The sequence below is a fragment of the Mus caroli genome, unplaced genomic scaffold (assembly GCF_978045245.1).
Source record: "Mus caroli unplaced genomic scaffold, Mus_caroli_1 scaffold_10, whole genome shotgun sequence".
In the NCBI taxonomy this organism is placed as follows: domain Eukaryota; kingdom Metazoa; phylum Chordata; class Mammalia; order Rodentia; family Muridae; genus Mus; species Mus caroli.
In genome coordinates, this window is record NW_028227265.1 from 24,687,393 (window position 1) to 24,709,471 (window position 22,079).

A 22,079-nucleotide genomic window follows, 5' to 3' on the forward strand; every position below is an offset into this window, starting at 1 on the left:
GAAATAATAATCAGGATATATTAAGTTAGAAAAGGACCTATTTTCAATAAAAGGGAAAAATAAATTTAAAAAAGAGGGGAACACACAAGAGTTAAAAGCTTGGAAATAGTTCCTCAATTTTAAAAAGTGTATATATTGGAAAAAAGTGCACAGAATCATTTGTAAACAGACACTACGACTCCTACTACTACTACTACACACCCATATAATCAGTGCTGACAAAAAATGTTTCTGGCATGCTTACACGAGGCTGAAGGAGATTCAAATGGTGTACTCACTTTGAAAGACAGACTGGCATTTTCTTCAAAGGTTAAATATATCCTTGTGTATTGATTCAATAAGTCTATTCTCTCAAGTTTCTAGTCCAATGATGTGAGAATAGATCAGAGAAACTCATGCTTGAAATGTTCACAACTGATTGATTAAAAGCAGATTAAAAAACAAAAGTCCCCACATGTGCATTATTGGGAACAAGCTGCACTCAGCCATGAGTCAGTAATTCCATACTGTTTAAAACTGTGTTTTTTCAAAGCATTCCTTGCACCAGGAGACTCCATTTTACAAGGGGCACTCGACCTTACTTTGAGAATGGAGGATTATCTGCAGCTTGCTAGACATACAACCTTAAAGGTCATGCTGTCCTATGATTGGCCTTCACTGCAGTGGATTAAAAAAAGAAAAGCTTGTTAATCCACAAATAACTTCTTGAGGATAATAGGTCAGAAGTAGGAGTATAGAGGAATTACAAGGGACCAGGAGATTGAAAAAAAAAAAAAAAAAAAAAGCCAAGATGGCCAATTCATGAAAAGACCTGGTCTCAGAAAGGCAGGGAATAGGGATCTCTTCTACTAGACATGCCTGAACCTTCTGACATCCCCATCCTATTTGTATGACACACCCTATGGTCAAACATCTTCACAGATGTTCTGTGATCATTCAAGGGTAGACCTCACAGTGTCTGTAGAATCCTTGTGGGTAAAAACAAGCCTTAGCAGACACAAAGGAATCATTCTTATGCTTCTAGACCCACAGACAGACAGACAGACAGACAGACACACACACACACACACACACACACACACACACAGCCTCAGACTCAAAAAGCTAATATATACCTAGACATAATTTTTGTGTAGCTTATACCACTGCCACCTTGGGACAGAAGTAGACTACATTGATAGGCTGTCCTAAATGTCAAACATAGGTGACATTTGATTTATAAACACAACGAAGAGAGGCATTTTTCACTGTTCACACCCTCACTGGCCAGTATGGGGACATCTGTGTGCTATGTTCTGAACGTTTATACCTCACACGCCCACGGTGAAAATTGTTCTTCAATGGGATGTTAGTAAGAATTGGGTCTTTAGGAGTTGTCACAGAAGACCAAGAGATCTCAAAAAGCTAGTTAGGAGAACTCTATCTAGGGTCTTGTGCACTCTAGGTAAGACCTCTACCACTAAGCTATATTCTCATAATCTTGAGGTTTTATTTATTTTTTGGTAATTTCATACATGCAAACAATGTGTCCTGATCTTGGACACTGTTATTTATCCTGTCTGCCCAGTTGAAGACACACGGTTCAATCTTCAGCAAAGAGAGCTAGCTAGCCCTTATCCCACAGCACAAATGCTGGTAAACACATTTCTATTGTTTATAAGACACACATGTTATGATATATACATTTCCACACATGTACATAGCACATATATTATTGAAATGCAATGTACGCATATAGGTGATTAGCCCTTTACCTTCTGAGTTCACAAAACCTTCCAGGGGCAGTCTTTCAAGAAGCTGAACCACAGACATCTGTTTCAGAACTGAACCAGCTGGCAGCTTATGTACATTTTTACATTTTTCTGGCAGCTGGTTAGGGGCTTATCAGATGTGTTAGAAGTCATTTGTATTTGTGAGAAAGCTTGGTAGTTGGTAAAAAAAAAAAATAGTCATGGAAATTTGACACTCAACCAGCTCTGATGTAGACAATTGCCCCAAAGCTTTTAAAGAGGGCACAGAAGATTGGGTTTTGCGTTTTACATATGTCAGATAAGTTCTCTACCGTTGAGCTGAATTCCCAGATCTTTGAGATTTTTTTCTCAGTAATTTCACAAATGAAAACAATGTGTCATATGCATGCCTACCTATGCCCCATCACTTCCAAAACCACCCACTCACCACCACTTTTTTTTTTACATTATTTCTAGTTGTTCTCTTCCTCCTTCTCTTTTTCCTTCCCCTCTTCCCCTTCTTTAATAACCCACTGAGTCAAATTAGATTTGTATAATTTTTTGTGTATCCCTGGCTGTCTTGAAATTCCCTCTGTAGACCAGGTTGGGCGGGGACTCTGAGATCCACCTTTTTCTGCCTTCAGAGTGCTGGATTAAGGGGGTGCAACAACACCCCTAACAGCCATTTTTTTAAAACTTTCTATGTGGAGACAGACCACAACTAAAATTTCCAGTTTTTCCAGAAGCTTGCTGTATGGCTCAGGCAAGTCTTAACTTGTGATCCCTGGCCTCAGCTCTCTGAGCAACTAAGGTTTCAAGTCCTTTGTCATCTGAGCTGGCTTTCTTTTACTTTTTATGGTGCCCAGGGCTTTGTACATGCAGGTCAAGCTGTCTACCACTGCTATGTCCCTAACCTTACAGCTTCTTAAAGTGTTTAACGCATATGTCTCATGACATAGCAATTCTGCTCTAGATTTTAAAGCCAACAATAGAATACACGAGGCCACATAAAATCATGTGATAATTTCCATACAGTTTATTAAAATCCAAACAAAGGATGGGTGCCCCTATAATCCTATAAGTCAACCTGTTATCCACCCATGAGGAAGCCAAGGCAACAAGATCATGTGTTTGGGGCTATCCTGGGCTACATAGAAACTGTATCTCTCTCCTCCCCTCCCCCCAAAGAGGTAATAAACAAGGGCAACAGTTGTGCATAGTTTGGTGAGTGGATAGAATGTGTTGTGTGCACACATGGATGTCATTCCACAATAAAAAGAAACAAACACATTATGTGAAGTGACCTAACCAGTCACAAGATCTTTTATTTCTATTGGATAAGAGACAAGTTCTAATATAGTAAGCTAAAGCAATGTCATGTTTACTCTGAAGCACTGTTAAAGGTGGTTAATGGCATCCAAAGGACCCAAGGGAAGCCCTGTGGGAAACAAGGAAGCATTTCTAAATCTGATTTGGTGGCAGGTGCACACCTTGAGAATTTTCTCAGACTTACTAAACCAGGTCCCTAAAAAAGATCAATTCAATTTCATCTAAAGAAACCACGGTAGGCTGAAAGTTTGTGGGTGGATCCATTGCCCAACATACACAAGCCCTGAGATGAATCCGTAGCATCATAGAAACAATCCACAGCCGAGCTATTAAAAATGAGATAATTATTAAAAGTCTCAAACATAATTGACACCCAGTTTCGTGTGTCTGTATAGATCTGATGAGCACAAGCATGCTGGCAGTGGCAACTTCAATGTTGTACACATAGAATGGAAACATGCACAGTGGTCAGTCTCACTGAACGGAAGGTCTTCCCTGCCCCAGTTCAAGTCAGCAGGGACTTAATATTATCCTCACAATGGTTTTGTTTATGCATTCTACCAGGAGAGGGTACAAGAAGTAATCCTTGAGGCTTATTTTTCAGAGAACTGTTTCTCACCACATAACAAATCTATGTGCATCTTGACCACGAATTTCTCAATCTGTAAGATGGTACATTTGTTACTATTGTAAGTTACTGAAGTTATGATCTTTGATTTGCTTCAGAGATGTGGGTCTTGTCATCATGTCCCAGGCTTATGGAATCCTTTCATATTAGCCCTCAAACATTCGAGGCCACTGATGGCACAAGTTCAATTTGTAGTTTATGATCTTTTGGGAACAGCATTTTGAAGGCAACAGGGCTTAGAGAAATCAGGTTTCCTGTAATTAGTTACAAATATGAGAATACATAAACTTGCAAAGAGAAGATACAGAATTTTGATGTAGCAAATCTTCTGTAGGCTACAGTCCCTGAAACATCTGTTTCATTTGAAGAGGGTCTGGGACTTGGAGAAGAGGAGAGTAAGGATGGGGAGAAGTTAATGGAAGAAAGGAAGGAAGGACAAATGAAAGAAAAAAAGGAAGGAAGGAAGGAAGGAAGGAAGAAAGGAAGGAAGGAAGAACAAAAGGAAAAAAGGAAGGAAGGAAGAACAAAAGGAAGAAAGAAGAAAGGAAGGTAAGATCAAAGGAAGGAAAAAAAGAAGGAGCCTAGTTTCAGTGAAGGGTTAAAGACGGATATGGGTACTTAGGGTTCACATATCCACACTATAATGGGAACTTTTATTGAGTCTAATAAAAGTATGCCCAAAAGAATAAGCAGTAACACGGGGTGTGGGGGGAGCTTCTCATACATGACTGAAAGGGAAAATATAGGGATTAGAAATAATTCTGAGAGGGTTGGAACCAAAAATAGACTTTGAATCTCAGAATGCTCCCACCTGCCCTCACTCCCACACTCTGTTCCTTATACCAGACACTACAGCTCTGCATGGTTTTCCTGAGCCCTGTTTAGCTCCTGGATCTTCTGGGGCAGAGTCTTGGTCCAGAACTGCAGCCTTCTGGCCTTCAGGGCTCGACTCACAGCAGGCTGGATGTCCAGCTGCAGGTACTGCTCATCATGGTCCATCACAGGCCAGTAGGGTAGACCCTCGCTGTTGGGGTTCCTGTGGATATGCCACCCAGCAAAGAACAGTAAGGTTACAGTCATCCAAAGCCCAATCCTATGTTTTGGATCAGGGCAGTGGAACAATTAGGACACTGGTTAAGGGGTCTGATGTGACTTGTGTCCTGATATGTGCATACAAGTGTCACTCATGAGTTTCTCCTTCATGTGGGGAGATTGCCTGACCTGCTTTGTGTTACCTCTAAGAGGTGAGATCTAAGGAACAGTAGCATAGCATTATAGCCCCACCAGCTTTGTCACTGTGAGATGACCAGTATCTGACACCTACAAAGTATCAAAATTTATGTATATATGTGTTACTATGTATAAAAGACTCTGTCATGCAGTGGAAGATCCATACATGCTAGAAGACCACCATCCAATAAGAAGCCCTAGGTAGAGACCCACACATATTGGGTTGAAGGGTGTGTTCTCACCCATGTCGTGCAAAGTTGGCCCAGTACTTGATCATTCTCCTGCTCAGTAGCTTCTCCTCCTCAGTGAAGTCAACTGGGGTCATGGGGAAGACAAAGTCAATGCCACCTCATGCAACTGTCAACTCATTCTTCACATGCATTATCAGAGCTGCTGTCTGACCACAAACTGTAGACTTTGCATATTCTAAGCTGGACATGGTTTTGAGGCCATGATATGGTACACATTTGAATTTCTCTCTCTCCATAACCTAGGTTTTTAAAAAATGGACTGGAAAAGCAGGAGTCCCTGTGGGAAGTCATCTAGGACCTTATTATTTCAGGAAAAGAAATGAAGACTCACGTTTCATGCCCCAGAATGAGGACCCAAACACAAAAGGAATCTCATCAGCATGGTCAGCCTTCATGTGGGGTGGTCTGACATTCTTGAAGTAGCTGGGTGGATGTTGGAACTCATAGAAGTAGACAGGGGCATGGGAACCTGAAGGTGGGAAAAAGAGTGACTTAGTTGACTCTATCTGAAGTTTTTCTGATAAATATTTGGTAACAAGGTAGCTTAATAAAACTTTACCAAGAATCATAGAAGTTAAATGAGAGAGTGGGATTCAGGCTGAGCACAAACCATGGAAAAGCCTTTGGCTAAACAATGCCCCTGGCCTTCCCAGCTGAGTGGTTTTGTTAAGTCAATAGAGTATCAGCAACCCATTTTCTTCTCTTTACCCAGATTTCACTCTCTTAAACTGGACATTAGGAGACCTAGACATCATCACACTCCACAGTGCTCACTATGACCCCTATCTCTGAGCTGCTCCCCTAAGCCTTGACACAGATGTACTCACGTTGAAAATTTGCTACTTGGAGTGCAGGGATCACAAACATGAAATCTCCCATCATCTCTGTGAACTGTGCTTGGAGGGTCTGGGCATCCTCAGTGTCCCCCATGTACTCTTCCATTAGCAGGTCACCACACTCAGGAGGCAGCATCTACACAAGAAGATCAGGAGCAATGAGGTTGGCATATTGTAGGTTAGGTAGACAGCAAACTTTGGTGTTGGGAGAATGGGGTCTGGGATTACCTAGGGTATTGGTCTGAGTACAACACACAGAATCAGAGTATGTACTGATTGTATTAACAAAGATTCTGTCTGAGAAGGAAATATGAGGGACCCCTCTATTTGGATAGGACCAGAGGTGTCTCACCATTTGTACTGCTGTATCCTTTAGAACAGCCTGCAGGTTCTCTCTGGTTATTCTTTTTATCATCTGAGCAGAGCCCATGACCTGGGAGGCAGAAGACAGTATTAAGTGTGGGGTTTGATGTGGACTTGGATTAAAGATGTATTGAGTTTCTATTTTGTAGCATTCATATGCTCTCCAGTCTCCCAGAGTATTGGAACTGTGACTCACCATAGGAATGATCCAACCGTACTCATCAGTGTTGACACCAATGATGCTGGGGACAGGGTGAAAATCCTCAGATGCCAACAACTCTTTGGGATGCCTGGGGAAGAACTGCCCATCCACCACAGCGGGGATCATCTTGAAGACCTGTGAGGCATTAGAGGTCAATGCTGAAGGTTAGTGAAATAAATATCCTGATGTCTACTGAGTCACCTCCATCTTTTTCTCATTTCTCACTAGTTTCAGGGTGATCTGCTCGCCCTGGAGGAGAATCTACACATAGATTAGTCTATCTTGTATTCATTTTACACACAGAACTGAAAGAAGACAAAGACATGGAGATGCACTATTTGGTTCAGAATCCCACATCATGTACAGCAGGTTCTCCCAGACACACAATTCTCCCAACCTTGTTAATAGCCAGAATCTCTGCTTCACTCTTGCCTCTCAGACAGCGCACCAGGGCCTCTGAGTACATGGCCTCACATCCAGAGAGCTTAGCCACCGTCTGCAAAGGGAATGAGGCAAGAAGGAGAGTTCTCAGTTCCAAGTCGATGCTGTTGTGCCTATTTCTCACACCGTGTGTTGTGTGGATTGGAATAAATATATGTTGTTCCCATTGTGCAATTGGTCAAAGGTGACAGTGGTCATTGGGACCCTTTCTACCTTCACACCTGGTCTTTTTGTTTAGGGTAGCTTTGTTTTCTCCACCTGTTTTTCTGTGTTTCATGTATTGGGGAAACTGTAATTGTCTGAAAGTTTGTACTCATGTACAAACTTTTGTTAGAGAACGAAGTCTCGGTCTTCACTGTCCCCATTATTTGATAGGGTGACTTCTTGTTTTGTTGCTGCCTAAACCAATGAGTCGGTCTGTGAACATCCAAGGATTCTCTTGTCTTTGCCTTCCATCTGACCAGAAGAACACGAGAATTAGAGGTAGATGCTACTGTTTCCAGCCCTTTGTGTGTTCTTGGGATTTGAACTTATGGCCTCAGGCTTCCACTCTAAGCACTTTTAAAAACCAGTGAATCAGTTCCCAAGCACATGCACACTTATTTTTGCCGGTGATAGAAACTGCAAGGACCAGTTCGTGGACTTATAGCATGCTCATCCAGTATGAAGTAGAGGTGAGGAGATGCTAACCCCTGAGTTTCTCAGAAATTACTGATACAACCATTCTGGAAATCAATCTGGATCAATCAATCTGAGGTTCCTCAGAAAATTGGAAATAGATATACCCGAAGACCCAACTATACCACTTCTGGAAATAGACCCAAAAGATGTCCCACCATGCAACAAGAGCACATGCTCCACCATGTTCATAGCAGTCTCATTGGTGATAGCCAGAAGCTAGAAACAACCTAGTTGTCCCTCAAGGAAAGAATGGATATTGAAAATGTGGTTCATTTATACAATGGAATACTATTCAGCTATTTAAAATGAGGACATTATGAGTTTTGCTGGCAAATGCATGGAACTAGAAAATATCATCCTGAGTGAGGTGTCTCAGACCCAAAATGACATGTATGGTATGTACTTTCTAATAAGTGAATATTAGCCAAAAACAAAGCTCAGAATACCCTGCATACAATCCACAGAACTCAAAAAGGTTAACAAGCCATAAGGCCTAAGTGAGAATGCTTCAATCCCACTAGGGAGGGAAAAGAAACCAGAGGACAGAGGGAGGGAGGGAAATGGGTCACTGAGGGGTGGGGGAAGGCCAGGGGAAAGGGGGAACATGATCAGGTATGGGGGAAGAGCAGGGTGAAGCCCTGAGGGCCAGCGGAATGAATGGAAATATACAGCTTCTAGAGGTGAGAGGTGGGAGATGGGGGGACCTTCTAGAATGTACCAGGGATCTGGGAGGTGGGAGAATCTCAAGGCTTAAAGGGGGACCTTAGATGAAATGCCCAACAGTGGGCAGAAGGAACTTGTATAATCCACCTCCAGTAGAAAGGCAGGGCATCAAGTGGAGGGATGGGGTTCCCATTCCACAGTCAAAAACTCTGATTTAGAATTATCCCTGTCTAGAAGAACTGCAGAGATAAAAATGGAAAAGAGTGTGAGGGAAAGAAAGTCCAGTGATAGGCCCAAATTGGAACCAATCCCAAGGGGAGGCTTCAAGGTCTGACCCTATTACTGATGCTGTGATATGTTTACAGACATGGCAGCCCTCTGAGAGGCCCAACAAGCAGCTGACTGAGACAGAAGCAGATACTTACACCCACCCAATGGACAGAATGCCTGTTGTTGAATTAGGGAAAGGCTGGAAGAAGCTAAGGAGGAGGACTATCCCATAGGAAGACTAGCAGTCTCAACTAATCAGGACTCCTGAGATCTCTCAGACACTGAGCCACAAACCAGGCAGCATACAGTAGATAGTTCAAGGACCCCAACATATATGCAGCAGAGGACTGCCTGGACTGGCCTCAATGAGAGAAGATGCGACTAAACCATGAGAGACTTGAGGCCTCAGGGAATGAAGAGGTCTGGCAGGCTGTGTTGGGAGGTGTAGGAGATGTGGGGACATCTTCTTGGAGACTAGAGAGGAGGAATGGGATGAGAAACTGTCAGAGGGTAGAATAGGCGGGGAATAATGACTGGATTCTTAAAAAAAGATTAAAGATAATAAAAAATAAAAATTATTGCAAAGAAGTTATTTCCCATTGTCCTTGATTTCCCCACTGAACAGAACACCAGAGTACCATAGTATAAAGGCTGAGACAGCAGGGCTGAGAGCACTTACAGTGGAGACCATCTCAGAGGTTTCAGAGATAAGGTCAGGAAGCAGGGTCACCCCACTCTCCATGATGGCACCATGGAAGAGCCCTTGGGACATGGGGGACACAACATGTGAAGACACACTTGTGCCACCTGCAGACTCGCCAAAAATAGTGACCCGGTCAGGGTTGCCTCCAAAGTGGGCGATGTTCTGCTGGACCCAGCGTAGGGCAGCTGCTTGGTCCAGGTATCCCCAGTTGCCTCTGGCATGCTGGTCTCCAGTGCTGAGAAGTGGAAGAGACATGGATCAAAGGGCTGTTTAGGTTCTGATCAGCTACTATTGCCCAGTAATGGTCTTACCTGAAAAAGCCCAGGACACCCAGACGATACTGGATAGTAACAACCACCAAGTCCTCGTTGACTGTCAATAGAGATCCATCAAACATGGAAGCCATTCCTATAACCAGTGCACCTCCATGGATCCACACCATCACCTGGAGAAGTCAAGAGAGATGCCAGGAAGCTCCTAGCCGGTCCAAGCTCTCTGGTCTGCTTACTAGAATATCAACTCCTGGGACTCTGTGTAGCTACAGACATATGTAAAAATTCTCAGGACTTCAGAGCCTTGGCCACAGCCAGGGCCACTAGTATTCCCATTAATGTATTTCTAGTCCCCATTCCCACCTTGTGTCTCAGTTTGAATTCATTGCTCTCTATATGGAGTAATCTCATCATTACTCAGGCTCTTCACAGTGGAACAAAGTGGGGTGTTTCCATCAATATGTCTCCAGATTACAAGTGAAAAGGATCGTCAGCTCTCATTGTCACAACAGATAACCCAAGAGTATAAGTTTGAGTGACCTCAGTTTTGATGTCTTGAGCCCCTAAGTGGATCTGCAAAGAACAAGTCATTGAATGAGTTCTGGTTTCATCAGAGAGCAAGGGCCTTTGATGGCTCAGTGGTCCAGTGTTCTGTGTCCCATACCCAGGTTTCAGCTGCATCATGTGGCTCAAGAAAGGTAAGACTTTTATCAGGGTCCACCCTGTAATGGAACTCAGGTTGTTTCTGTCCCTTCTAATCATCTTGACAAAATGCCCTCTCCCCAAGCTGGCCACGGCCTGACACTCACAGGCAGGTTAGAACCCTCATGGGCATGGGCTGGTGTGTAGATGTTGAGATACAGACAGTCCTCAGACATAGGGAAGGAAGACAGCATCATTTTCATATCTGGCAGGCCTTCATTCATCATATCATGATTTTGCAGACACCTGATGAAAATAGCAGACAGATATTCCAAGAGATGGATGGTGATCAAAACCAAGTGTAAGTCTGGAGATCTTATCTCAGCCACGTTCAGCTGCTGCTCCTCCTGAGACACCCTTCTGACACATTCTCTCTAAGTCCTTTACAAGCAAGATAAAGGCCACTGACTTTGTTTAATTTTGGGTGGAGCCAGATTTCTAGGGAGGCTGCCAGTCAGATGGGGCCTGAATGTTATTCTTACTGAGTCTGGGATAGAGAACTTTCTAGATGTCCACATGGAAATGGATGGCTGTCTGTAGTGATATTCATGGAATTGTATAAGAATAGAAAAGTGATGTAAACATTAGCAGCCATGTAAGCATTTTCTAGTCTCTCTTCCTGGGAGTGGCTGTGATGTAAGCAGCTCTAGTAGTTTTGATTCACTGTGTTTTCTCCAAAGGATGAATTGTAATGTGGAGCCTCTAATAGTAGCTTTCTCCCCTAACTTGCATTTATTGGTACATAATTACAGCAACAGAACACAAACTAAGATCCCCCTATTGGAGTGTTGGACTCATACAACTACTAGAGGATTCAGTGGACAATGCTGCCCTAAAGGGTAGTGAGTAGACTTTCATCACATGTGGAGACTCTCAGGGAACTTCTCTTGTCTGCAGTGTCTCCAGAGGGATTTCACTACATATACTTGTTTCTTGGTCAATGGCACATGGCCATATAGGTTTTCACAATGACTGTCAGGATGGGGTTAGCAAGTATCAATCACTGCTCTAGTCTTCAAGGACATAAAGTATATTCTCCTGGATTCAGAGTGATTGCTGCCTAATATGTGACATTTACTCATGCCTAGAGATGCACCCATTGTGGTAGAGAACACTTTGGTTAATTGGAATGTGTGAACAATTTTATCTTTGTTTCTCTCCATAATACCTCCATGTTATTCCCTATGAGTGCCAAGCTCTGACCTAGGAGCCTGGCCCAAATGTTCTACTCAACATTAGCACATCACTAGGAAAATGCATGGGGCACTCATCCTCAAAGAGAGAAAACTGCTGTGTCGCTGAGATGGAGGAGACACTTCAGCATAGCACAGAGCTCAGAGCACAGTCTCCCCCAGTACCTGAAACCCTCTGGGTCCAAAACTTACATGGCTGGATGTGAAGTCCCATCTCTTACACCACTCCATGGCTCAGGAGCCTCAGGAGGTGCAAAGCGCAGTGGTCCTACAGGAGGCTTGGCAAAAGGAATTCCCAGGAAGGTGTGGACACCAGCTTTGGTGTCCTTCACATGTACAAGGCTGCCTCGGATCTGGCCAGTGTGTGTGTTTCTGATGGGGCTGGACTCTGGTGAGTCCTGACCTGGTGGAGAGATGCCATCTGGATTAGTTTTCTGTAATCAGCTGCCAACAGATTGTGAGATTTTTTTCTCTTTGTTACCAGGGCACAGAAGAAGGGAATCCAGCCACCTTGTCCCCACTACTCCCAGTTTACCTGTGGCATGTGAGTGTGGGAGCCTCCTTATCCCTTCAGCTAGAAACCACTCAATATATGAATGGTCTCCCTATGATCGTGACCTACAGTTTGATAATGTCTGACTATGATTTCAATTAGTTCCCTCCCTGCCCCCATGCTTTCCCTCCCACAAGCTCAGTTATTCGCTGACTTCAGTTATTCTCCACTGCCAGTTTAGTGAGCCTCACCATGCACATGGATAAGAAGCAGCAGCCCAAAGAGCAGGGCATTCAGCCAGCTATGCCGTTGTTTCTGTGGCATGGTCAGCTCTCAGCCCAGGTTCCCGTCTGCTTGGAAGACTAAGTTTCACAAACAGGAAGCAGAATATGTGAGTCCTGCCAAGGCAGGGATTTAAATCAAAAGAGGTAGGCGGGGAACTTGTTGTGGTTGGTCAAAGTTCTCACTGTAGCAGAAGTGATTAGTCACAAGAGATAGGAGCCGTAAATGAAATAAATACCTAATAAAAAAACACAAAAAAGAAAGAAAAGGATGAACAATATTCAATAATATACACAACATCACATAATTTTATAAGTTTATATTGTTGACTGAGTCAAAATCTTAGCTCTTACAAATAATGTTGATGAGATATCGATTTAATAGTCTGATGTTTTTATCCTATATATATCTATGATTGGAATGTCTGGATCATTTAGTAATTGTATTTTTAATGTTTTGAGAAACTTCTGTACTTCTTTCCACTATATCTATATAATTTTTTAATTAGGTATTTTCGTCAATTACATTTCCAATGCCATCCCAAAAGACCACCATACTCTCTCCCCCACTCCCCTACCCACCCATTCCCACTTCTTGGCCCTGACGTTCCTCTGTACTGGGGCATATAAAGTTTGCATGTCCAATGGGCCTCTCTTTCCAGTGATGGCCGACTAGGCCATCTTTTGATACATATGAGCTAGAGTCAAGAGATCCGGGGTACTGGTTAGTTCATAATGTTGTAGCACCTACAGGGTTGCAGATATCTTTAGCTCCTTGAATACTTTCTCTAGCTCCTCCATTGGGGGCCCTGTGATCAATCCAATAGCTGACTGTGAGCATCCACTTCTGTGTTTGCTAGGTCCCGGCATACAAAAGAGACAGCTATATCAGGGTCCTTTCAGCAAAATCTTGCTAGTGTTTGCAATGGTGTCAGCGTTTGGAGGCTGATTATGGGATGGATCCCTGGATATGGCAGTCTCTAGATGGTCCATCCTTTTGTCTCAGTTCCAAACTTTGTCTCTGTAACTCCTTCCATGGGTGTTTTGTTCCCAATTCTAAGAAGGGGCAAAGTGTCCACACTTTGGTCTTAGTTCTTCTTCAGTTTCATGTGTTTTGCAAATTGTATCTTATATCTCGGGTATACTAAGATTCAGGGCTAATATCTACCTATCAGTGAGTACATATTGTGTCAGTTCCTTTGTGATTGGGTTACCTCACTCAGGATGATGACCTCCAGGTCAAACCATTTGCCTAGGAATTTCATAAATTCATTCCTTTTAATAGCTGAGTAGTACTCCATTGTGTAAATGTACCACATTTTTTGTATTGATTCCTCTGTTGAGGGGCATCTGGGTTCTTTCCAGCTTCTGGCTATTATAAATAAGGCTGCTATGAACATAGTGGAGCATGTGTCCTTCTTACCGGTTGGGACATCTTCTGGATATATGCCCAGAAGAGGTATTTCGGGATCCTATGGTAGTACTATGTCCAATTTTCTGAGGAACCGTGAGACTGATTTCCAGAGTGGTTTTACAAGCTTACAATCCCACCAACAATGGATAAGTGTTCCTCTTTCTCCACATCCTCACCAGCATCTGCTGTCACCTGAATTTTTGATCTTAGCCATTCTAACTAGTGTGAGATGGAATCTCAGGGTTGTTTTGATTAGCATTTCCCTGATGATTAAGGATGCTGAACATTTTTCAGGTGCTTCTCAGCCATTCGATATTCCTCAGGTGAGAATTCTTTGTTTAGTTCTGAGCCCCATTTTTTTAATGGGGTTATTTGATTTTCTGGAGTCCACCTTCTTGAGTTCTTTATATATATTGGATATTAGTCCCCTATCTGATTTAGGATAGGTAAAGATTCTTTCCCAGTCTGTTGGTGGCCTTTTTGTCTTATTGATGGTGTCTTTTGCCTTACAGAAGCTTTACAGTTACACGAGGTCCCATTTGTCAATTCTCGATCTTACAGCACAAGCCATTGCTGTTCTATTCAGGAATTTTCCCCCTGTGCCCAAATTTCGAGGCTTTTCCCCACTTTCTCCTCCATAAGTTTCAGTGTCTCTGGTTTTATGTGGAGTTCCTTGATCCACTTAGATTTGACCTTAGTACAAGGAGATAGGAATGGATCAATTCGCATTCTTCTACATGATAACCGCCCATTGTGCCAGCACCATTTGTTGAAAATGCTGTCTTTGTTCCACTGGGTGGTTTTAGCTCCCTTGTTGAAGATCAAGTGACCGTAGGTGTGTGGGTTCATTTCTGGGTCTTCAATTCTATTCCATTGGTCTACTTGTCTGTCACTATACCAGTACTATGCAGTTTTTTTTGTTTTGTTTTGTTTTGTTTTTATCACAATTGCTTTGTAGTAGGGCTTTAGGTCCGGCATGGTGATTCCACCAGAGGTTCTTTTATCCTTGAGAAGAGTTTTTGCTATCCTAGGTTTTTTGTTATTTCAGATGAATTTGCAGATTGCTCTTTCTAATTCATTGAAGAATTGAGTTGAAATTTTGATGGGGATTGCATTGAATCTGTAGATTGCTTTTGGCAAGATAGCCATTTTTACAATGTTGATCCTGCCAATCCATGAGCATGGGAGATCTTTTCATCTTCTGAGATCTTCTTTAATTTCTTTCTTCAGAGACTTGAAGTTCTTATCATACAGATCTTTCACTTCCTTATTTAGAGTCACGCCAAGATATTTTATATTATTTGTGACTATTGAGAAGGGTGTTGTTTCCCTAATTTCTTTCTCAGCCTGTTTATTCTTTGTGTAGAGAAAGGCCATTGACTTTTTAAAGTTAATGTCTATCCAGCTACTTCACCGAAGCTGTTTATCAGGTTTAGGAGTTCTCTGGTGGAATTTTTAGGGTCACTCAAATATACTATCATATCATCTGCAAAAAGTGATATTCTGACTTCATCTTTTCCAATTTGTATCACCATGATCTCCTTTTGTTGTCGAATTGCTCTGGGTAGGACTTCAAGTACTATGTTGAATAGGTAGGGAGAAAGTGGGCAGCCTTTTCTAGTCCCTAATTTTAGTGGGATTGCTTCAAGCTTCTCACCATTTACTTTGATGTTGGCTACTGGATTGCTGTATATTGCTTTTATCATGTTTAGGTATGGGCCTTGAATTCCTGATCTTTCCAAGACTTTTATCATGAATGGGTGTTGGATCTTGTCAAATGCTTTTTCTGCATCTAACGAGATGATCATGTGGTTTTTGTCTTTGAGTTTGTTTATATAATGGATTACGTTAATGGATTTCCATATATTAAACCATCCCTGCATCCCTGGAATGAAACCTACTTGGTCAGAATGGATGATTATTTTAATGTGTTCTTGGATTTGGTTAGCAGGAATTTTATTGAGTATTTTTGCATCGATATTCATAAGGGTAATTGGTCTGAGGTTCTCTATCTTTGTTGAATTGTTCTGTGGTTTAGGGATCATAGTAATTGTGGCTTCATAGAATGAGTTGGGTAGAGTACCTTCTACTTCTATTTTGTGGAATAGTTTCTGCAGAACTGGAATTAGATCTTCTTTGAGGGTCTAATAGAACTCTGCACTAAACCCATCTGGTCCTGGGCTTTTTTTTTTTTTTTTTTTTTTTTTTTTTTTTTGCTGGGAGACTATTAATGACTGCTTCTATTTCTTTAGGGGATATGGGACTGTTTATATCGTTAACTTGATCCTGATTTAACTTTGGTACCTGGTATCTGTCTAGAAATTTGTCCATTTTTCCAGGTTTTCCAGTTTTGTTGAGTATAGCCTTTTGTAGAAGGATCTGATGGTGTTTTGGATTTCTTCAGGATCTGTTGTTATGTCTCCCTTTTCATTTCTAATTTTGTTAATTAGGATGCTGTCCCTGTGCTCTCTAGTGAGTCTACCTAAAGGTTTATCTATCTTGTTGATTTTCTCAAAGAACCAGCTCCTCCTTTGGTTGATTATTTGAATAGTTCTTGTTTCCACTTGGTTGATTTTGCCCTTGAGTTTGATTATTTCCTGCCTTCTACTCCCCTTGGTTGAATATTCTTCCTTTTTTTGTAGAGCTTTTAGTTGTGTTGTCAAGCTGCTAGTGTGTGCTCTCTCTAGTTTCTTTTTAGAGGCACTCTGAGCTATGAGGTTTCCCTCTTAGACATGCTTTCATTGTGTCCCATAGGTTTGGGTAGGTTGTGGCTTCATTTTCATTAAACTCTAAAAAATCTTTAATTTCTTTCTTTATTCCTTCCTTGACCAAGGTATCATTGAGAAGAGTGTTGTTCAGTTTCCACGTGAATGTTGGCTTTCCATTATTTATGTTGTTATTGAAGATCAGCCTTAGTCCATGGTGGTCTGATAGGATGCATGGGATGATTTCAATATTTTTGTATCTGGTGAGGCCTGTTTTGTGACCAATTATATGGTCAATTTTGGAGAAGATCCCGTGAAGTGCTGAGAAGAAGGTATATCCTTTTGTTTTAGGATAAAATGTTCTGTAGATATCTGTTAAGTCCATTTGTTTCATCACTTCTGTTAGTTTCACTGTGTCCCTGTCTAGTTTCTGTTTCCACGATCTGTCCATTGATGAAAGTGGTGTGTTGAAGTCTTTCACTATTATTGTGTGAGGTGCAATATGTGCTTTGAGCTTTACCAAAGTGTCTTTAATGGATGTGGCTGCCCTTGCATTTGGAGCATAGATATTCAGAATTGAGAGTTCCTCTTGGAGGATTTTACCTTTGATGAGTATGAAGTGTCCCTCCTTGTCTTTTTTGATAACTTTGGGTTGGAAGTCGATTTTATTTGATATTAGAATGGCTACTCCAGCTTCTTTCTTCAGACCATTTACTTGGAAAATTGTTTTCCAGCCTTTCACTCTGAGGTAGTGTCTTTCTTTTTCCCTGAGATGGGTTTCTTGTAAGCAGCAGAATGTTGGGTCCTGTTTGTGTAGCCAGTCTGTTAGTCTATGTCTTTTTATTGGGGAATTGAGTACCTTGATATTAAGAGATATTAAGGAAAAGTTATTGTTGCTTTCTTTTATTTTTGTTGTTAGAGTTGGCATTGTGTTCTTGTGGCTATCTTCTTTTTGGTTTGTTGAGGGATTACTTTCTTGCTTTTTCTAGGCCGTGATTTTCGTCCTTGTATTGGTTTTCTTCTGTTATTATCCTTTGAAGGGCTGGATTCGTGGAATTTGGAATGTGTGAATTTGGTTTTGTTGTGGAATACTTTGGTTTCTCCATCTATGGTAATTTAATGTTTGGCTGGGTATAGTAGCCTGGGTTGGCATTTGTGTTCTCTTAGTGTCTGTATAACATCTGTCCAGGCTCTTCTGGCTTTCATAGTCTCTGGTGAAAAGTCTGGTGTAATTCTGATAGGCCTGCCTTTATATGTTACTTGACCTTTTTCCCTTACTGATTTTAATATTCTATCTTTATTCAGTGCATTTTTTTATTCTAATTATTATGTGTCGGGAGGAATTTCTTTTTCTCGTCCAGTCTATCTGGAGTTCTGTAGGCTTCTTGTATGTTCATGGGCATCTCTTTCTTTAGGTTTGGGAAGTTTTCTTCTATAATTTTGTTGAAGATATTTGCTGGCCCTTTAAGTTGAAAATCTTCATTCTCATCCACTCCTATTATCCGTAGGTTTGGTCTTCTTATTGTGTTCTGGATTTCCTGGATGTTTTGAGTTAGGATCTTTTTGCATTTTGTATTTTCTTTTATTGTTGTGCCGATGTTCTCTATGGAATCTTCTGCACCTGAGATTCTCTCTTCCATCTCTTGTATCCTTTGCTGATGCTCACATCTATGGTTCCAGATTTCTTTCCTAGGGTTTCTATCTCCAGCCTTGCCTCACTTTGGTTTTTCTTTATTGTGTCTACTTCCCTTTTTAGGTCTTGGATGGTTTTATTCAATTCCATCACCTGTTTGGTCGTGTTTTCCTCCAATTCTTTAAGGGATTTTTGTGTTTCCCCTTTAAGGTCTTCTATCTGTTTATCTGTGTTCTCCTGTATTTCTTTAAGTGAGTTATTAAAGTCCTCCTTAATGTCCTCTACCATCATCATGAGATATGCTTTTAAATCCGGGTCTAGCTTTTTGGGTGTGTTGGGGTGCCCAGGACGAGGTGGGGTGGGTGTACTGCGTTCTGATGATGGTGAGTGGTCTTGATTTCTGTTAGTAGGATTCTTACATTTGCCTTTCGCCATCTGGTAATCTCTGGAGCTAGTTGTTATAGTTGTCTCTGGTTATAGCTTGTTCCTCAGGTGATTATGTTAGCCTCTATCAGCAGACCTGGCAGAATAGCTCACCTTAGTTTCAGTGGTCAGAGTAGTCTCTACAGGCAAGCTCTCCTCTTGCAGGGAAGGTGCCCAGATATCTGGTGTTTGAACCTGCCTCCTGCCAGAAGTTGTCTTCCACTCACCAGACGTCTTAAGATCCCATGGAGGGTCCTGTGGGGGACCTTGCGGGTGTCTGGAGACTCCATGCACAAGGAACCCCAGTGCTGGTGTGGACCGGAAGGGACTTTTGACCCTGATCCACTATATCTATATTAATACATACCACATATTCACCAGAGAGAGAGAGAGAGAGAGAGAGAGAGAGAGAGAGAGAGAGAGAGAGAGAGAGAGAGGAGCCAATGTTCAGGACGTAGGGAAACATCCCCTCTGCTGTTTCTGTTCTCTTTCTGGCCTCCTGGAAAGGCATTGCATGAATTATGAAGCTTGTCTGTGATACCAGGTACACTGTCCCCTCACCTGGCCAGAAAGCTGTAACAGGAGAAGCCAGAATGCTTCTATGAGAAGGTCAGAGCTTTCAGGTTTCTATCTCTGCCTGTACCAGATACTCAGCCATAGGCCTTCATAAACAAATCGTGCCAGCAGGGAGCAAGCCTCCCAGGAGTGCAGACAGGCCTGTGAGTGCAGGTTGGATCACAACCCCTTCTCACAGGAACCTGCCCAGAAGCCTCAGGACAAAGGAAACTAGGGGCAACCTGGGACATGAGTCTTCTGGTCTCCATTTGCACAGAGAGCTGATCCTGTGCCACATCTCTTCATACCCAAATTCCTCCCAGAGAGAATTGGTCTCTCAAGAGTACTGACACACACACTTGCTGGAGGGATAAGCCAAAGTCACACAGCAAGACCAGCTAACACCAGAGACAACCAGATGGCAAAAGGCAAGTGAAAAAACATAAGCAACAGAAACTAAGACTACTTGGCATCATCAGAACCCAGTTCTCCCACGAACATGAACCCTGGTTTCTGCAACACACCAGAAAAGCAAGAATCTGATTTAAACACACATCTCATGATGATAATGGAGGAATTTAAGAAGGATGTAAATAACCCCTTTAAAGAAATACAAGAGAACACAGGTAAATAGATAGAAGACCTTAAAGAGGAAACACAAAAATCCCTTAAAGAATTACAGGAAAACACAACCAGGATGCAAGAACTGAACAAACTATTCGGGATTTAAAAATGGAAATAGAATAAAGAAATCACAAAGGGAGACAACACTGGAGATAGAAAACCTAGGAAAGAGATCAGGAGTCATAAATGCAAGCATCACCAACAGAATACAAGAGATAGAAGAGAGAATCTCAGGTGCAGAATATACCATAGAAAACATTGACACAACAGTCAAAGAAAATTCAAAATGCAAAAAGCTCCTAACTCAAAACATCCAGGAAATCAGGACACAATGAGAAGACCAAACCTAAAGATAATGGATATAGAAGAGAGTGAAGATCCCAACTTAAAGGGCCAGTAAATATCTTCAACAAAATTATAGAAGAAAACTTCCATGCCCTAGAGAAAGAGATGGCCATGAACATACAAAAAGCCTACAGTACTCCAAATAGCTTGGACAAGAAAAGAAATTCTTCCTGTCGCATAGTAATCAAAACACCAAACGCACTAGCAAAGAAAGAATATTAAAAGCATTAAGGGAAAATGGTCAAGTAACATGTAAAGGCAGAACTATCAGAATTATACCAGACTTCTCACCAGAGACTATGAAAACTAGAAGATCCTGGGCAGATCTCATACAGACCCTAAGAGAACACAAATACCAACCCAGGCTATGCTCCACTATGTTCATAGCAGCTTTATTTATAATAGCAAGAAGCTAGAAAGAACCCAGATGTCCCTCAACAGAGGAATGGATACAGAAAATGTGGTACATTTACACAATGGAGTCCTACTCTGCTATTAAAAACAATCAATTTATGAAATTCTTGGGCAAGTGGATGTATCTGGAGGATATCATTCTTAGTGAGGTAACCCAATCACAAAAGAAGTCATTATATATGCACTCACTGATAAGTGGATATTAGCCCAGAAACTTAGAATACCCAGGATACAATTTGCAAAACACAAGAAAATCAAGAAGAAGGAAGACGAACTTGTGGATACTTCATTCCTCCTTAGAATTGGGACCAAAATATCCATGGAAGGAGTTTCAGAGACAAAGTTTGGAGCTAAGTCAAAAGGATGGATCATCAAGAGACTACCCCACCTGGGGATCCATTCCATAATCAGCCACCAAACCCAGACACTATTGCAAATGCCAGCCGGATTTTACTGATATACCTGTCTCATGTGAGGCTATGCCAGTGCCTGGCAAATACAGAAGTGGATGCTCAAAGTCATCTATTGAATGGAGCACAGGGCCCCCAATGGAGAACCTAGAGAAAGTATCCAAGGAGCTGAAGGGGTCTGCAACCCTATAGGAGGAACAACAATATGAACTAACAATTACCCCCAGAGCTCATATCTCTAGCTGCATATGTAGCAGAAGATGGCCTAGTTGGCCATCATTGGAAAGAGATGCCACTTGGTCTTGCAAACTTTATATGCCCCAGTACAGGGGAAAGCCAGGGCCAAGAAGTGGGAGTGGGTGGGTAGGGGAGCAGGGAGTGGGGAGGGCATAGGAAACTTTCAGGATAGCATTTGAAATGTAAATGAAGAAAATATCTAATAAAAAAAGATGTGAGGAAATAAACCCTCTCAATTACCATAGATGGAGAAACCAAGATATTCCATGACAAAAACAAATTTACACAATATCTTTCCAGAAATCCAGCACTACAAAGGATAATAGATGGAGAACACCAACACAAGGAGGGAAACTACACTCTAGAAAAAGTAAAAAAAAGTAATCTTCTTTCAACAAACTCAATAGAAGATAACCACACAAACATAAAAATAAGATCAATAATAACAGAGAGCAACAATCACTATTCCTTAGTATCTCTTATCATCAATGGACTCAATTTCCCAATAAAAAGACATAGTCTAACAGATTGGATGCATAAACAGGACCCAGCATTTTGCTGCACACAGGAAATGCACCTCAGTGTCAAAGATAAAAACTACCTCAGAATAAAGGTCTGGAAAACAATTTTCCAAGCAAATGATCCCAGGAAACCAGCAGGAGTAGCAATTCTAATATTGGATAAAATCGACTTTCAACCAAAAGTCATCAAAAAATATAAGTAAGAACACTTCATACTCATCAAAGGGAAAATCTACCAAGAAGAACTCTCAATTCTGAACGTCTGTGCTCCAAATGCAAGTGTACCCAAAATTCTCAAATGAGGAATATTGAATGGCTGAAAAGCATCTAAAGAACTGTTCAAGATCCTTAGTATTCAGGGAAATCCAAATCAAAACAACCCCAAGATTCCACCTCACACCAGTCAGAATGGCTAAGATCAAAAACTCAGGTGACAGCAGATCCTGGTGAGGATGTAGCAAAAGAGGAACACTTCTTCATTGCTAGTGAGATTGCAAGCGGGTACAACCACTCTGCAAAATCAGTTTGGC

At 41.7% G+C, this 22,079-nt stretch overlaps 1 protein-coding gene across 2 annotated transcripts; it reads right to left on the reverse strand.

Moving 5' to 3' along the window:
• Positions 1-2,743: 2,743 nt before the first annotated feature.
• LOC110299706 (acylcarnitine hydrolase-like) lies at positions 2,744-12,368 on the reverse strand. 2 transcript variants are annotated; one of them, XM_021169474.2, is made up of 12 exons: positions 12,239-12,368; positions 11,687-11,897; positions 10,409-10,547; positions 9,639-9,772; positions 9,304-9,562; positions 6,967-7,065; positions 6,564-6,704; positions 6,357-6,437; positions 5,996-6,140; positions 5,500-5,637; positions 5,160-5,232; positions 2,744-4,723 (listed from the first exon to the last, which is right to left on the reverse strand). In XM_021169474.2, exons 1-12 carry the CDS (start codon positions 12,309-12,311, stop codon positions 4,537-4,539), a joined length of 1,680 nt encoding a protein of 559 aa, XP_021025133.1. In that variant the 5' UTR covers positions 12,312-12,368; the 3' UTR covers positions 2,744-4,536. The 2 variants fall into 2 exon arrangements, with proteins under 2 accessions (XP_021025133.1, XP_029336733.1); XM_029480873.2 differs by lacking the exons at positions 10,409-10,547; positions 11,687-11,897; positions 12,239-12,368 and adding an exon at positions 9,963-10,096.
• Positions 12,369-22,079: the final 9,711 nt, after the last annotated feature.

Excerpts from the sequence above, each read along its gene's own strand:
- LOC110299706 (XM_021169474.2), bottom strand. The coding sequence starts at position 12,311 with ATGCCACAGAAACAACGGCATAGCTGGCTGAATGCCCTGCTCTTTGGG. Across the intron at positions 6,438-6,563 it reads ACGGTTGGATCATTCCTATG|GTCATGGGCTCTGCTCAGAT; the intron begins GTGAGTCACAGT and ends TCTGCCTCCCAG. Across the intron at positions 4,724-5,159 it reads GCCAACTTTGCACGACATGG|GAACCCCAACAGCGAGGGTC; the intron begins GTGAGAACACAC and ends GCATATCCACAG.